Here is an 18,427-nt window from a genome sequence, read left to right as displayed (position 1 = left end):
AGTGTAATATTAAAGAATAATTTTGATTCCCCAGAGAAGCCCCAGAGATGTTAAAAATACCAATCATATTTTATTGGAGGTAAAACAAGTTCATTTACACAAACAAGTCAAGGTTATTGAAAATTATTAAGTATACTTGGCCTGCAGAACATTGTATAACATCGTTATATTTCAAAAATAATTTATTATTAATTATTATATTAACCTGTTTATATTTATTTAATTCAAATTTAACGTATATATATACAGTAAACAAATTCATCCTATCCTTTAAATGCGAAAGTTTGTGAGGATGGATGTGTACTGTGTAGGTATGTGTATGTTTCATACCCGTGGCCCTGTCGCTGATCATTGGCATATTATGTAGTTAGATATAAGTTTCATATATTGTAATATTTACATGATTTTAAAAGAGCAACTATGGAGTTTCTTGCCGATTCTTCTCCATAGATCACTGCTTTCCGAATCGGTGGTAAATGTTAAAATAATTATGTAATGACGATTCGAAAGTGCTACTAAATAGTAGTCTAATTGAATAAATGAATGTTTGAGTTTGAGTTTGAGTTTGATGCGGCTTGACGGAACACAGTGGGGTTTTTGGTCGGTAGGAATCCGACATAACCCACGGCCTCTTCCCCGGAGGCCGTGGGTATCTATGCAAGATTTCCCCACTAAAAAAAAAAAAAAAAAGGTATGTGTATGTTTGTTACTCTTTCACGCAAATACTACAGAACCGATAACTTGGCTTAACACATAGGATAGGTTTTATCCCGGAAATCCCACGGGAACGAGAACTATGCGGGTTTTTCTTTTAAAACGTGGGCGAAGCCGCAGGCGGAAAGCTAGTATTATAATGATGGGTGTGAAAGTTAAATAAAGCATTACCTACACGTAATGAAATCAATTATATAAAATACGAATATTAATAAACGAAATAAATGGTAGTCATTGTACTTATCAATAAATAAAAACATTAAATAATATACATAAAAAAAATTAAAGTTATTAATACAAGGTGTTGTATGGTAAATTTATACTACCTATGTTTTGTATTTTGTTAATTGAGGCATTTCACAATTTTCATATCAATTTTTTACAATCTAACCTTAAATTACATCGTTATAATTAAAAACTTAATTAGCATTTGATTACTTTAATGCCGCTGATAATAACACAATAATTAAAAATGAACTTATTAATCCCTGTAGCTACCTACTCGTACATAATATCATAAAGATAGCAAAACAATTTGTTCACATAATAAATTGATGTCTCATTTGAGTCAGTTTTACTTTGTAGGCAATGATTTGTTGGTTATTTGATCGATACAGCTGACAAGGACACCAATACTATTATCCTCCTTATTATCCACTTGAGTTGAATTCAGATAATATTATCAATTTACTATTTGATTTCAGGTGTAAATTATTACAATTACCAAATATGCAATATATTTTATCTTTGTTACAAATGCTAAAGTGATATTCAAATTAAATTGGCTATGGGTAGCGTTTAGCTACTATTATGTATTCTGTGCTATGGGTCATAAGTATTTATTTATTTATCATTTGTCATTAATATCCACAGCAGTCATTAACATCAATATACAACCTCGATTGAAAATGATTATATTAAATTAACATTCAATTATATTTAATCTATACTAATATTATAAAGCTGAAGAGTTTGTTTGTTTGAACGCGCTAATCTCGGGAACTACTTACTGGTCCGATTTGAAAAATTTTTTCGGTGTTGGATAGCTCATTTATCGAGGAAGGCTATAGGCTATATATCATCACGCTACGACCAACAGGAGTGGAGCCACGGGTGGGAAACCGCGCGGAGCAGCTAGTTATAAAATAAAGCCAACGTTTTGTATCTGTAGTCGGTAGCATGATTGAAGTACACGTTTAACATGTTATTAGTTCTAAGAATCTCTGTACATTTTACTTTAAATATGTATACAATATAATGAGTGTAAATCTTAATTAAAATCCTGAAACATGTTTGTTAAATGAATTTTAACACATTCGCGTTAATTCGTTGGTTGAGTGAGATTTTTGGGCCTGGTACTTATAATCAAAAGAAGGTGATTTGAGATTAAGAAACGAGTTTGCAATAAAATCCGTCAACACCGCACTTGGACAAAAGAAAACATCGGGATAGCGCCGACCATCCCTACAGCCAAATAGTATAGTAAATTATGGCTCAGAAGTCAGCACCACAGAACACATATTAGGTATATGTTCAGTGCTCAGAACCTTTAAAAGGTTGAAGCTTGTGAGTGGAACACTAGTTAGATGAATAACGTAGTTATAGTTCATTATTATATTAATGTATTATATCGTATCCGTAGACCGTAACTGCTAATCCAAAGCCTTTCTATTATTTGCTTTGTTCTTTGTTCACGTTAATGGAAAAGTGTAACTGAATTAGCTATCAATTTTTATGTTTGTTTTGTACGTAAGCAATAAAATGGAGTAGGAAAATAAAAGATGGTATTACAAATTTCAAGCTGAACTATTTTACTTAAATGACAGATTTCTGTAATTGTATAGTAATTTAATTGCTATGAATTAAAAACATGTAAAAAAATAAAAAAAAAATTTTGTTGTAAAATGGCAACACTGCACAAGTTTAAATGGCGGGTATTTTACTTCTCTGAAAATAACAAAAGTTGCCATTTCCGAACAAAACTCCACTTATTACTATCACGTAAGTAATCTAAGCGAAGCAATTTGTCGCGAACAATCAGTCGTTTTACCCTGAAATGGTTATTAAAATTTGTATTGTTAATAGCTCGACGACTAGAGCTAGAATTTATTTTTAGACGTATTTTTTAAATGTACATTTCTGTTAATCCGTTTAAAATTGCTATTTACTAGATTTATGTTCTAAGGGCCGATTTTTCAATGCTTGGATAAAACTTATTCGTCGAATAATGTATAAAACCACCATTTTAAAAACGTATTCTAATTGCCCGTATTTGACAGTTTACGTGTCATTTTAATATTATCGTGTAATACTTTATTGGACGGATAAGTTTTATCCAAGCATTGAAAAATCGGCCCTAAAAGTTTATACACTTTATTACGTAGTCCGCCGTGTAAATAACGAACAGCACCCTCATAAGTAAATTGAAAATAAGGAAGTTATTTTGCATAAAAGCTTGTAAAACTAAGCACTAAATTTTAGTCAAAAGTTTTTAAGTCAAAGGACCGCGCGGCTACCAACTACATTATAACTCTCACAACAACTTAAAACCTTTATTTCACTTTTGGTTACTCATGCAAACATTTTACATTCTTATTTATGTAAAAAGGACCATTTCTCGTATTAATATAGCTGTGTATAGCGCTAATTAGGGAGAATTACGTCTGCAGCTTTGCTGTAGTGCCATTGAAATAATTAATGTAGAGAAATAACAGCTGAACAAGCCCCGTACGATACCTCTAACCGGGTGACAAATAGATTTGGTAATCCGCCGTTTTAACTGTGTTTCTGAGAAATGTGTTCCTGTTTTATTTATTCATAGATTTATACAATTTAAAACTGAATTATTAACGTGCATATTATACTGCGTTTTCATGACATAATAAATGCATGGAATAATATTTTAGTTTATATCTCGTATGATTAAGTACTGTAGTTTATAAAAAGAAAGCGTATGCTGGTTTTAATAGAAACATTATGTAGGTAACAAGAGGATACTGCCCACGCTATGTTATTTATAAAGCGCATATAATGTATTTACTTCTTTTTATATGCCAGCAAAATACTTAAAAGATCATTAAATTAATATTGTTTTTATGCTTTAATATTTTTGATGAAACTGTTTTTGTTATGCTATACTAATAGCATCGAGAACTATCTCGGCATCATTTAATTAATTTTGGTTAATAATTATTAGAATTTGAATCTACACACGCGCAATTGAAGTTACGAGCGCAGTCTCTACTTTTCAAAAGTGTGAAAGTGTGATCAAAATATCAAAACTTTTATTGATTAATAATGATCATATTGTGAAAATATATTTTCGACTTACCATCTGGGACTTCAATGGGTGCAACAGATACTACATTTTGACCTGGTAATTCTCGACCTGTAAACAAAATACAGATCATTGATGGTTTTGTACCAATCTATACTAATATTACAAAGCTGAAGAGTTTGCTAGTTTAGTTCATCCGCTAATAATGAAACATTGCCGAGACGGGAAAAATAGCCTCTTCTTTATGCTAGAGAAATAATTTTAATCATCAGATTCCAAATATTACCACCTACAAATGTATAGTATTATAAGTAAGTATAGATATATTGGAAAATGAATGATGTTTTCTAATCAAATCAAATTCTTCTGCGTTCATGCTCTTTTTAGAAAAAGTCAAAAACATACAAGTGCCGTAACAAAAATTTCAAGGAGAACTATCTCAAACAAGTTCTACGTTAAGGAGTAACAATAGAACAACTTATAAGATGTACGAGTACTTGGAAAACATAAAATTTTGAATGTAGTAAAGTTTTATACAAAATTCTATTGAAATTTAGTTACATTATGACTTAAGTACCTGTATCCTTAGTAACTACGGAACTCTACATTGCGTGCCTATGTCGTGGTATGTTACATTTTTATTTGAATACCTGAATTATTAAAAAACCATGACTTGCGACTACAAGAATCTATGTGTAAATAAAAAAATCGCATGTATAGGATGAGTAGAACACATTTCAATAACTGTACAATTCATAATATAACAAAAAGAGAAAAACAGTACATTACGCAAATTGTACTATAGAGTCGTGAAAAAACAAAACGACTAAATTACTTATTTTTAATAGTGCTACAAACAAAATGATTACCTACTAACTTTTGTAAAATTGGCAAGTAAAATATTGAAAAATTTGAACTAATATGAATAATGGAAAATTAAATATTCGGTGCACTAAATTTAATGGCATTAGTTAAAGTAATACGATGAGAACAGAGAATTAAAAATTTGTTATACACCTTAACGTAAAAGTTACTTTAAAATTAGGTAAGTACTACCACTAAAGAAAATTCGCATTAATTGTTTTAAAAGTTACCTATTTGGGTGAAGTTTTGAATACATTCATACATTGATAGAAAAAAATAAATCATATTATAACAATATGTATAAAAATTTGTTATATTATGAATATAATATAACGTGTACTTAATGACAAATGTGTAAGTATAGGCAAAACAAAATTATTCTGTTGCAACTGTACTGTCCGGGCGTACAAAGGGTATCTCTATAGTTATAAATATAACTCAAAATTTGTCGCATTATATTCGTCAGAAGCCATAAAATAAATTGAACGTATCACTTCTGTGGTGTCGCTAACGTATCATTATCATATTAAAAACATAATCCACATAATGGTGTCTAGTAAATTTATTTCAGTACAATAATAACCTATGAAACTTGAGTACCCCGTTAAAAGTTTCAACTTTTAATTGCCGCTCGCTATACTACAAGTGTATGTAATAAATGTTTTATTGCCGTATCGACCGACTTAGTTACAGTGTAAGTTTATTTATTTATATTGCTTTCTAGTATGATGATAGTTTACACATCACAATATGATTTTACTTACGTCTTAAACTAACTTATCCTACGAATCCAAAAACCCACTTTATTATCTATACCACAGACTAATAATAATATACTACGTATATCTATACTAATATTTTATAGCTGAAGAGTTTGTTTGTTTGAACGCACTAATCTCGGGAACTACTCGTCCGATTTGAAAAACTCTTTCGGTGTTAGATAGCTCATTTATCGAGGAAGGTTATAGGCTATATTTCATCACGCTATGGTCAGCAGGAGGGGAGCCACGGGGGTGAAACCGCGCGGAGCAGCTAGTTATGTATAATTCCGGACAGATATAAATTGTATACTATAATAATTATTGTTGTTCTTTTAATCTGATTATTGTAAAATTTAAATGTAACCGATAATATGATGTAATTTAAATATAACATGATTGTATTGCAATACCTGCATAAGGTTGCTAATTTGAATTTGACATTTGACATTAATTAATGACTAGTTGCTGCATGGGCGTAGCTAGCCATGGGCTCAAGGTGGGGCAACAATAAAAAAATAATATTTAACTAGCAACTGTATGTACCCAAAGTCATATTCAGGTCTTCGAACCTCAAATGCCAGTGGCACGGCCGGCGGCTGTGCCGCCGGCATTTGCGAAGGCATTTGCGAAGGCATTTGCGAACGCATTTGCGAACGCATTTGCGAACGCATTTTCGAACGCATTTGCGAACGCATTTGCGAACGCGCCTGCGAACGCGCCTGCGAACGCGCCTGCGAACGCGCCTGCGAACGCGCCTGCGAACGCGCCTGCGAACGCGCCTGCGAACGCGCCTGCGAACGCGCCTGCGAACGCGCCTGCGAACGCGCCTGCGAACGCGCCTGCGAACGCGCCTGCGAACGCGCCTGCGAACGCGCCTGCGAACGCGCCTGCGAACGCGCCTGCGAACGCGCCTGCGAACGCGCCTGCGAACGCGCCTGCGAACGCGCTTGCGAACGCGCAAAAGCATTTGCGATGGCATTTGCGATTGCATCTTCTTTACCTTGAAAACTTTTTTATAACACTCACTTTTTTTTTTTTAAACTTAAAACAAAATTGAAATTGGATAAAATAGTGGCGTAACTAACTGTACTACACTCATTCTTCTTACAGTTTATGTAACATAGAAGCCTCAGCTATTTTCTTTTTTCGTGTGTAATTCGTTATTCGAATTATTCTTATTCAAAACACCTTATTGTTCGCCTACCACATCACGAAATAGATCCAAAATGTGTCCCTATCTTCAGCCGTTTGGTCGCTGGGCGTATGACAATTATTTGTTAATCAGTCATTGTAGAGGTAAATAATACTAATGTTTTGGTCTCATTTTCTGTGTCGACTGTCGACTTTCGAGAATCGAGTGTGAATTTTCTTACGGATATTAAGCTTAGTAGTTAGTACCTGGATAATTCAATTTTTAGATTTGGTATAATTGCATCATACATACAATTTTTTTAACATCTATTTCACCTGTTTCAGCAACTAAAATTACAACATGCTGACCCGCAAGGCAGTGGCCAAAGACATGGAAAACAAACTAAAGGCCACATTACAGGACTTAAAGGCTTCACAATCCCTTTGTGAACAACTCTTGCTGGAGAGAGAGGAACATGAAATTGAAATCCAGAAAATAATAAAAAAGAACACAAGTTTGAAGGCCGAGCTAGCTGAACTCCACACTCAATATATGGACAGCCAAAACAAGTGCACAGCCCTCCAAGACATTGTTGACAGCTTCCAACAGTGTTCCGATGACCACGAGAAGGCTCTCAGTCGTATCGTTGAACTGGAATGCAGTTTAATGGAGGTTCAAGAGGATAACTCCAAGCGGCTATGCAATTCATCCAACAGTCTTTATGGTGAATTGGTTGAATGTGGACAGTTAAGTGGCTTTGAAAACAATAGAAAAATCAAGTTAAATTCACACAATAAATTAAAAAAATTTCTTAAATTAAGTAGGTTTATTAAGCACACAAAATCAGTAATTAAAAATAGATTTTCATTAAGAAATGTAGCACAATTGCAAAATAAAAATAAAAGCCTTGTGAAAGAGTTAGATAGATATCATAGGGACTTAGAACATTATAAAATGATATATGAAGTGGAAACTACCGAACTTAAGGAGAAAATAGACTCATTAAATGATATATTACATGACCTTAACCAAAAATATTCTGTTGCCCAGTTACAAATTAATGAGCACATAAAAGAGGCAGACTACCTCATAAAGTTAAGCAATGAAAATATGGATCGTTTTGAGTCTCTGACCAATAACTATGTATGTAAGTGTTCCATAAGTGACAATGAGCAACCGTCGCCCCATAAGCCCATTGACTGCACTGACATGCATAGTATTCCATCCACGGCAACAATTTCATCAAGTAATACAAAACATCTTTCCATGCAGGAAATTATTGTGTTGTCAGATAACATTGGTCAGGGATTTGGCGCTTTGCTTAACAACTTAGGGCATAAAGTAACTAATTTTTGTACTCCTAATAGTTCATTTACATATATCATGAATTCATTAGATAATTTTAGTTTTAATGGAAATAATATTGTTGTTATATTATATGGAGATAGTCTTAATTTAAAAAAACATGACATTGATATAGGATTTCAAAAAATGTTGAAAATTAGTAGTGAGACAAAATGCAAATTTATGTTGTGTACATTACCATATTTGCCTGGTTTGACACAAAATCAAAATAAATTTATCTATAATATTAACTTAAAATTATATAATTTAACAAATCATCATAGTGATGCATTGATATATTTTGACCTTAATTCTTGTACAAAATCTTTTTGTTTGACAAAGAATATATAATATATCTGCCATATAGATATAAGCGAGAACTTGCTATGTAATAGCATATAATATTAACCAGTCTGGTACATGTTCGGTATCAGACCATCGATCTACTATAATTTTATGTAGTAGTAATTATATACATCAACCTAGGTTAAGTGTTGACAGACAAACTAGCCCTAAGCTAGATTTAAACTAGTTTATAAGACAACAGCTAAGCAGTCTTTTTCTATTGTGCATCAAAACATTCAAGGCTTGGCTAGCAAACTATTAGAAATAGAATTATTTTTAAATCATAATAGTATTAAATATATTTTGTGTAACAGAACATTGGCTTAAACAATGTCAGTTGTTAATAAATATTGATAATCATAAATTAAAAAGTATATACTTTAGGACAAACGCTATTCATGGAGGTTCTCTTATTTTTGTACACAATAGTTTAAAATGCAAGGAACGAACTGACATTGTTAGCCTTTCTGTAGAACGCACCATTGAACAGTCCTGTGTTGAGCTTGAGCGTTACATTATTGTTTGCGTATACAGACCTCCTTCCAGTGACTATAATATGTTTGAGACAGTCATGGAAGAAATATTAAAGCGTTTAGGCAGGAGTAAAAAGAAGGTAATAGTATGTGGTGATTTTAATATTGATTTACTTTCACACACACAAACGGCTACACGAATAGTTAATTTGTTTCATTCATTTAATCTGTATAAACTTTTTGATCAACCTACACGAATAACACCTACTTCTGCAACTTGTATTGACAATATATATTGTGATTGCAACTGTTTAGAAAAAAATATTCTCAACACACTAACTTCGGATCACTGTGGCCAGAAAGTAGTTTTTGAGTGGGATTACATACCTACATTCAAAAGAATTAACGTTAGGCCTATAACTAAAAAAGGCATTCATACATTTAGAAATAATATTGATAACTAGCTGTTGCCCGCGACTTCGTCCGCGATTAGGTCGTTTTTCGTCATTCGTCGTTTAAAAAAAATACGTGACACTTTATTTTAAAATTTTCTTAATTATTGTCTATTATAAAATTTAACTACATTAAAATTGAACACTCTGATAAGAAAATCTTAAAATCTGAAGAAAACATGAATGTGGTTTAAATTCTACATTACTTAGTATCAAATAATAATCTAAATTAAATGTAGATTAACAGTTTGAGCACACCATTATAGAATATGTACCTAAGTATTAAATTACGTTAGTTTACATAGTAACTTTACTAAAAACACGATGACTATCTTTCGCGCTCGATACCACAAACTAAGCATGTTTGTGGTACGTGGCCCGCGTCACTTGACCCCCCGCGAGTTCCCCTCCGTTGCTATGCGAAAATACATTCGTCGCCCTACTGTAGGAAAAATTGTAATACTGTGGCCTGGGCGTTATAACACGTCCAGGGAGTTCCTGAGTGCCGATATCACCATCTTGAGGAAAAGCTTCTAATGTCGATTTAAAACTGCATACATACGAATTAACCTGTTCTAAAATTGTGAAATGAGTTCAGTTTTAAATTTGAGAAATATTGATTTCTTGTATTCCACGATTCGTTGTAGTCGAATACAAAATATATTTAAACAAACTTAGCTTGGCCTTCAGGCAAAAGGGATCCTATCAAATGGTAAACTTGACCTTGTATCTTAAAAGTAAGCATGAACGGATCTTCTGATAATTATTGAGCACCAAAGGATCATTTGAAACGCACTACTATAAGAGCGAATATTGTCTAATAACAGTTTACATTGCACCACAGAATACATAATAGTAGCTAAACGCTAATTGCACAGTATGTTCCTCTAAAAGTAGTGATTTTGTGAAAGGTTCCGGTGTATCTTCAAACGAAAGCCGACTCGCCTTACACTATAAAGCATTACAAAAAGAACATACTACGTTTATATCGCCTATACAAAAAATGATGAATGAATGTTACAATATTATACTTTGACTACTTTGACTGTTAGTTAAAGTTTATTTTTACTAACAACATGTAAATGAAGAAGAAATAATAATTACCAACGAACTAACCTTTTCTATAATACTTAACACGGCACATTTTTCAAATTATCTTGCTCAACTCTACTAAAAAATTTGAGGGTTTTGTTGGAACTTTAATATGTAAAAACTATGATATATCTAAACTACTATACAACTTGCATGCGGAAATGCTCATTACAATTGTGAATCTAAAGAATAACTAACATACTGTTCAATTTTATTGAGCTGATGAATATCTTTTGCCTGGAAGAAATCACCGTCGCCTAACTATAATGTGTTTTCTTATAAAACCGTTACATAATTTATTTTATCTACTTAAATAATGAAAATGATATATTTATAAAATATAAAACATATTATGTAAAATGATTAAAAATAAATAAATGAAGCAACTACGATTCAAAGAAAACATCTTTTTCAGTGTGAAAATGCTCTAAGCAATCCTGGATGATGAACTGTATATCATGTACCTACTCTGATCCCAGTACGGTCGGTACGTCGATAGCCATAACGATAAATATTATAATCAGATAACCGCAAAGTCAAAATAAAAACATTACTTGTAAAGTTGTGAGTGCAAAATTTACGTTTCATTTGGCAATAAAAATTTTTTCGGTACTAAAACGTAGTAGTTTGATATGTGGTTGGCTACCCCTCCTCTCCTTCCTGAAAAATATCCTCCAAAATTTCCCGAGATACTTCCAATGATTGAACCATTGGACGTTGGACATTAACTTCAGTCAAAAATTGACGAAGCGGATGATTACTAATTTCCACTTAATCCTCGCTGCTACTGTCTTTATCATCAAATCATCAATTTTCAAGTGGTGTAGTAAAAATATCAGCAGAAATCGTCTTCCAAAGGCGATATAATTTTATTAGCATTGAATCTGTAAATAAAAAAATCAAAAGTTAACTGTAAATCTATAAAAAAAAACTACTTACAAATAAAATTTTATCAAAAACTTCTGTTCCCAATGCACCTCAAAATAATAAAAGAATCATTTCATTTCATTTCATTTCAATAAATACCTGTAAGTAACAACTTACCTTTTGTGGGAACGCATGATGGTGAAAATTCACAAAACACGAAGATTGCATTTGATATTTTTTGTTTTATGGCATTCAATTGCTTTATAAATATCACTACATAGTATGAAAAAAGTCGCTTTCTGTGTCCCTGTGTCCCTATGTCCCTTTGTATGCTTAAATCTTTAAAACTTCGCAACAGATTTTGATGCGGTTTTTTTTAATAGATAGACTGATTCAAGAGGAAGGTTTTAGTACATAATTTATTAGGTTTTAGACAAAGCGGACGAAGCCGCGGGCGGTAAGCTAGTAAATTTATAAAACACGAAGATTTTTAAAATTGTAACTAATGAACACAACAATATATTATTATACTCTTTGGAACACAATCATTAGATTAACTGTAGATAATGGTGTCTATTTTTACTTAAAATAATAAACATCTACCCTCACTTTAAAAAAATGTAGTTTATTATTTACACGAAATATATCTTATAGGGAACGGAAGATATGGGTTAAAGAGTTAAATAAATAAATAACATAATTATATTTAAATTATTAATTTTTAACATTGTGTTCAGTAGTGTTAACATGTAAATTGATTTGATTTTTACGAAATCTCATAGATGGCGCTGTTACAAAATTAACATTATACAACTTACATTCTTTAAGCTATGTTTCTCTTCCCAAGTTACTTAAATGGCATAATTTTTATAGTGTCAATATAGATATTGTCAAACAACATTTATATATGCGTCATTTGATTATTAATTTCCAATAGTTAACGTGTAAATTGAATTGATTTTTATAACATTTAATAGATGGCGCTGTTTCTAATTTGTCTTTATACTACTAAATTCATTAAACTGTTTCTCTGCCCAAATTACGTAAATGACATAGTTTTTATTTTGTAAAGCTAGATAATAGCATGGCTTACTCGAAACCAACATTTAAACATGAGTCTTTAGATTGTACGCTGTCGTAATACACGGAATACGTAAGAAAAATAAAGGTTCACAGCTCCTCCCCCGTAGGTGATAGCTTGATAATATGTAGCCTATAGCCTCACCCGACCTGTTAGTAATATTCATGCAAAATTTGAAGTCAATCTATGCAGTACTTTCTGAGATTAGCAAGGAAATACATACAGACAAACAGACAAACAGACAAACAGACAAACAGACAAACAGACAAACAGACAAAAATTCTAAAAACTATGTTTTTGGCTTCTATATCGATTATAGATCATGGATTATGTATTCTTTTAAAAAAATATTCAATGTACAGTTTTGACTTTCCTACGATTTTATTATATGTATAGATAAACTGCCTGACCTGAATGATCAATCCTTTCATAAAAATCCTTGTGAAATGTTTACAAATCTTTTTAAATTAATTCATAGTGAATATGAAAAAATATTTAAAGTTAAATCTTTAACTATTACCAAGGATTTACCATTCAGTCAATGGGCAACTCCTAGTATACTCAGATGCAGGAACGTTCTTTACGAGTTATATGGTATGAAACAATATAACAAAGACTTATCATTTCTTAGTTACGTTAGAAATTATTCAAAAACGTTTAAAAAAGTTTGTTCCACTGCCAAGAGTTTGTATGTCAGAGATAAAATACGCAACTCTGTTATTTGAGTCCTGTCTCTCCCATATACACTGGACATTGGCGAAGTCCCTTTTTATTGGGTGAAGCCATTATTTAAGAGAAGAAGAAGAAGACAATAAAGTTAAAACGGTTTGGACAATTATTAATGGTGAAATGGGCAAAAGCCAATCAAATGATAGTACCATAAAACTTGTCAATGCTGGTAGGGTCATTGACAAAAGTGCTGATGTTGCGCTTGCTTTTGAAGATTTCTTTAGTAGTGTCCCTGCTAGTATTACTAAGAAATTAAATTCGTCCTCAGCGCTTGCAGAGTCCTTTTTGAGGGACCACGTTGCTGAGTGTAACAAATTATTTGAATTGCGCCACGTGACTGCTGATGAAATTGTTAAAACGTTTAAAACATTAAATTTAAAAAAAAACATGTGATCTCTGGGGTATGTCTGTTAATTTAGTAAATAATATCATAGAAAATATTGCCAAACATCTAGCGTTTATATTTAATCAGTGTTGCGACTGTGGTATATTCCCTGATTTACTAAAGTTTAGCAAAGTTATTCCTTTATTTAAAAGTGGTGACCAAGAAGACTGTAATAACTATAGGCCAATTTCCATATTACCAACTTTGAGCAAAGTCTTCGAGAAATTAATCTTAAACCAATTAAGTAGTCATTTTGCATCAAATGGTTTACTGCACGCCAAACAGTATGGTTTCACAAAGGGGCGCTCTACCACTGATGCCGGAGTAGCTCTTTTGTCACATATATACAAAGCATGGGAAAATTCAAAGAATGCTTTGGGGATATTCTGCGACCTTTCTAAGGCTTTCGACTGTGTAGAACATTCCACTCTATTACGGAAACTAAATTTTTATGGTATCAAAGGTTTAGCTCAGGATCTCATAGCTTCATATCTTCAGAACAGGGTACAAACCGTTGTCGTTAATGAAAAGAAATCTTGCGGTGCGCCGATTAACATAGGTGTTCCGCAGGGATCTATCTTAGGACCGTTTTTGTTCTTAGTGTATATTAATGACCTACCTTATTATTTGCAGGATATGTGTGAAATAGTACTGTTTGCAGATGACACCTCATTAATATTTAATGTGGATAGACATGACACAAATGTTGACGAAGTAAACTCTGCTCTTTCACGCATATCCGATTGGTTTAATGCTAATAATTTACTACTAAATGCAAAAAAAACAAATTGTGTAGAATTTATCCTCCCAAATGTAAAAAAGGTGAAAAGGAATATTATTTTAAACGGGGAGGTATTATACCCTGTGGAATCTACTGTTTTTCTTGGTTTGACACTAGATGAGAAGCTACAATGGGGGGCCCATATTACTACCACCGCTGCTAAGCTCAGCTCAGCTGCATATGCAGTGAGAAGAATAAGGCATCTCACCGATGAAGAGACGGCTAGATTGGTTTACTTTAGCTACTTTCATAGCATTATGTCCTATGGAATTCTACTATGGGGCAGGGGTGCAGATATAGAAACTATATTTATACTACAGAAAAGAGCCATACGCTCTATATATAATTTGCGTGCTCGAGACTCACTAAGAGATCTCTTTAAGAATACTGGTATCCTTACTGTACCGTCGCAGTATATATTTAATAATATTTTATATGTACACAATAACGCTTATTTACACACAAAAGTAGGAGATAGACATTGTTATGACACAAGAAACAGAAATAAAATTGAAATTCCATTTTTCCGGCTAGCTAAAGTTAAAAATTCATTTATGGGTCAAGGTATACGCTTTTACATCAGAATTCCTCATAATATTAAAGAGTTCAGTAGTTCTAAATTTAAAACTTATATAAAAAATGTACTTATTCAGAGAGCCTATTACAGTATTAAGGAATATATGGACGATAAAAACCCATGGAGGGTTGTCGCGTAAAAACCACAGGACAGTTCTTTGGCATATTATGATTATAATGTACATATAACACATATAATGTATTTTGTAAAATTAAATTGTAAAACTGACATGATTAAAAAGAGCAACTATGGAGTTTCTTGCCGATTCTTCTCCGTAGATACTGCTTTCCGAATCGGTGGTAAATGTTAAAATATGTAATGACGTTTCAAAAGTGCTTCTAAAAGAAGTCTAATTGAATAAATAAATGTTTGAGTTTTGAGTTTTTTGAGTTTTGAGTTTGGTTAGGTACCTTCCAGGTCAAAGCCTGGGTGGGGCAAGCGCCCCACCCTGCCCCACCGTGGCTACGCCCATGAGTTGCTGTGCTCCGCGGTTTCACCCGCATTTCTCCTCTTCTGTTGGTGATGATATATATAGCCTTCCTTGCTAAATGAGCTACCCAACACTGAAATAATTTTCAAACCGGACCAGTAGTTCTTGAGATTAGCGCGTTCATACAAACACTCTTCAGCTTCATAATATTAGTAAGTATAGATTTACTATATTTTAGTATATCTAGGTAATACCTATGTCTCATATTATCCTATAAGGGTTATGATTTGATTAAAATCGAATTTTCTTTTGTAAAATTTACCCTTTCTTTACATTTTTTATCTGCTTTTACCCTGGAGAAACCGAAACAAGCTGCTTGAGTGAAATAATATTATAGTAAAAATTTATTATAAGCTTTTCCGCATTTAATATTTCTTGTAGTAATACATACAAAGACTTAATTATTCTTCAAAGCTAAGGGCAAGTAGAAAATACAATAACAACAGTAACAAGAATTATAATATGTATTGTATGTAAGAAAATATTTCTTTGATATGCTATAGACTATGTTTAACTAAATACGTATTTTATAATTTCTCATTTCACATAGGTACTTTTGTTTACAACGTTGTTTGTACATCATATTCTAAGAACCAGTAGATAGCTATTTTCAAAGAAGTTTTATGATTTATTTTAACAAAGCGCAGTTCATTTATGTGGTGCCATCAACAGAATGTGTTTCAATTAAATTTTTATAATAATATATAAATCTTATATAAAAATGAATCGCAAAATGTGTTGGTAAGCGCATAACTCGAGAACGGCTGAACCGATTTCGATAATTCTTTTTTTATTATATTCCTTGAAGTACGAGGATGGATCTTATGTAGAGAAAACGTAAACATGTACCACGGGCGAAGCCGGGGCGGACCGCTAGTTTTATATAAAAATCTTTGCATTATTCAAACGAAGCAACATTGTAATACGTTTGTTGACACTATGATTGTAATCGACACCTGTGTTCTCGTTATTTCCTGTGTGTAAATAATATAGAGCAGGCTAACCATTGAAGACTTATTAGTTTCCTCGTCCACCACGACCCCATGAAGTAGCTAGATATAAAAACCACAAGCGATACGGAATATTCTTCTATATTATGCCGAAGCGACTATTGCAACTAAGTATGTAGGTACCTTAACTTTGTTTTTACTGTGAATATTAAAGTTTTTATTGTGAATTATGTTATCAAATTTTGTATACTAAATATTACTATAGACGAAGCCGCTCTATATCTTATAAAAAATAGAGATTTTTGAACGAATATTTAAAAGGGTACCTACTTGCAGGGTAGGGCATTGTAAAATACTATTTTTGCTGGATGTGAAGTCAGGACTTATAAATTATTGACCATTACAAAATACATATTTTCCGAGTAGATACTAAGTAGAGGCGCACGAGCAGGAAGAGGAAATTAATACCAAACCCCATCTATAATTATCCATAACGATTCTTTGTGTAACATGTGATCGCTAACACAAAACTACAAAAGATATTGAAGCCCTCGATTACAGTGATAGGGAAAATCAATATAATTGGTAGGTATGATAATAGAGTAGATATAATTATTATAATGTCAACATTCATGCGAATCATACTTAGAATTAGGTTAATTATAAATACGAACATAAAAAATCTCAACTAAATTTCAATTCAGTAAAGATATTAATCGAAGCTAGAAAATCAGTTACTTACACATTTCTCAGAAGATCATAGTACTAATTGTAACGTGCTGGGTGTACGATTGTAAAAACCCAGTCAGAAGACTGTCCCTTTCCTATTTTTATATTAAAAAAGTACTAAAAATCCGTTTAACTGCTGGCTTGTTGATGCTATTAAATTTATAGCATCAATGGAAAGTGGGAGATATAAAAACGCCACAACGCGTCCCCTGGGCCCATAACCAACATTAAGTGAATTAATATTCGTGTTGAGATTATTTTGAGCGTAATATATTGTGTTATGTATTTATTTGCCAAATATTTTGTTTGAGCTTCAATTACTTGCTTATTTGAGTTTAGGATTATAAATTATAATAATGTTATTTGATTTCAAATGTAATTATCGGAGGAGTAATATAATTACGATTAATATCTCAAATCAGATAGTTGTAATAATCAATTGAGTTATTTGTATTTTGTATGATGTAATTGGATTTTGCACTTGTAAATTTTCTTGTTTTCTCTATTACATTATCTTACAACATACATATATTTTTTATAGATTTTAAAAACACTATAACACTGAATTAATTACCGTAAAAATTATTTTAAATTGCCCTACGCTATAATTGTCTCCAATGCTCAGGAATAAACTGACTATCCAACTATTCACTATGTACACGTGGCAAGAGTTCGTATACTTGCTAATGGATGGTGTAGGTCGAATCATTGTGGTAATTTAAACTTAGCATTAATTGCGTTTGCCTCTTCGACGCACTAAATAGGATCGCTTTTTCCGCGGCTTCACAGTAAATATACCATTACGGCTAGCGCTGACAGCCCCTCTTTGCGAAGCCGACAGGATTGTTCCATTATCGACGTACAGATGAATAATTGACACACACAAGTATGTTCGATGGGTACACCCTAACGAGATGTGCTCTTTTTACATGTTTGTTGAGAGATTTAGCGTTTTTGTATGGAGCATTGTTGTTCGAAAGTTTTAATGCGCGGAGTTCTTGAATAACGGATTTATATAGTTTGTTAATGATAGATTTCCGTTTATGCGTAAACTTTTGAGATAAGAACTTATAGTGGATATAAGATGATATTATTTTTATTTTGTATGCTGTTTAGTTATTACTTATTATATATCAGTTTTATTTTAAAATTCCATTTAATAAGAATAAGTGGACTTCATTTTATTTAATTTACTCAAAAAAGTTAAGCCTAACTAAACTTTATTATTGAATTTGAAGCTTGTTGACATAAACTATATTATTGGCAAATCGATGAGCTTATGAAAAACTATATCACTGTTTTAATTATTTCGCAAACGTCCTTTGTTACTTCTTTAGAGAAACAGAAAATATCAACAGCTACGAATGGCATTTGCGACATAGAG

The 18,427-nt window shown here is 32.3% G+C and overlaps 1 protein-coding gene across 4 annotated transcripts in view; it reads right to left on the bottom strand.

The window, feature by feature from the left end:
• LOC123694898 (lachesin-like) overlaps nucleotides 1-18,427 on the bottom strand; it is an 83,553-nt gene that overhangs the window by 10,854 nt on the left and 54,272 nt on the right. For all 4 annotated transcript variants that reach the window (XM_045640511.1, XM_045640514.1, XM_045640513.1 and 1 more), the window contains exon 2: nucleotides 4,046-4,102. In XM_045640511.1, coding sequence (XP_045496467.1) covers nucleotides 4,046-4,102 — 57 coding nt within the window. The remainder of the gene's footprint in view (nucleotides 1-4,045; nucleotides 4,103-18,427) is intronic.

This window comes from Colias croceus, chromosome 10 (assembly GCF_905220415.1).
Source record: "Colias croceus chromosome 10, ilColCroc2.1".
Lineage (NCBI taxonomy): Eukaryota > Metazoa > Arthropoda > Insecta > Lepidoptera > Pieridae > Colias > Colias croceus.
The sequence above is the reverse complement of the archived record's forward strand: the minus strand, read 5'-3'. Positions and strand labels throughout refer to the sequence as shown.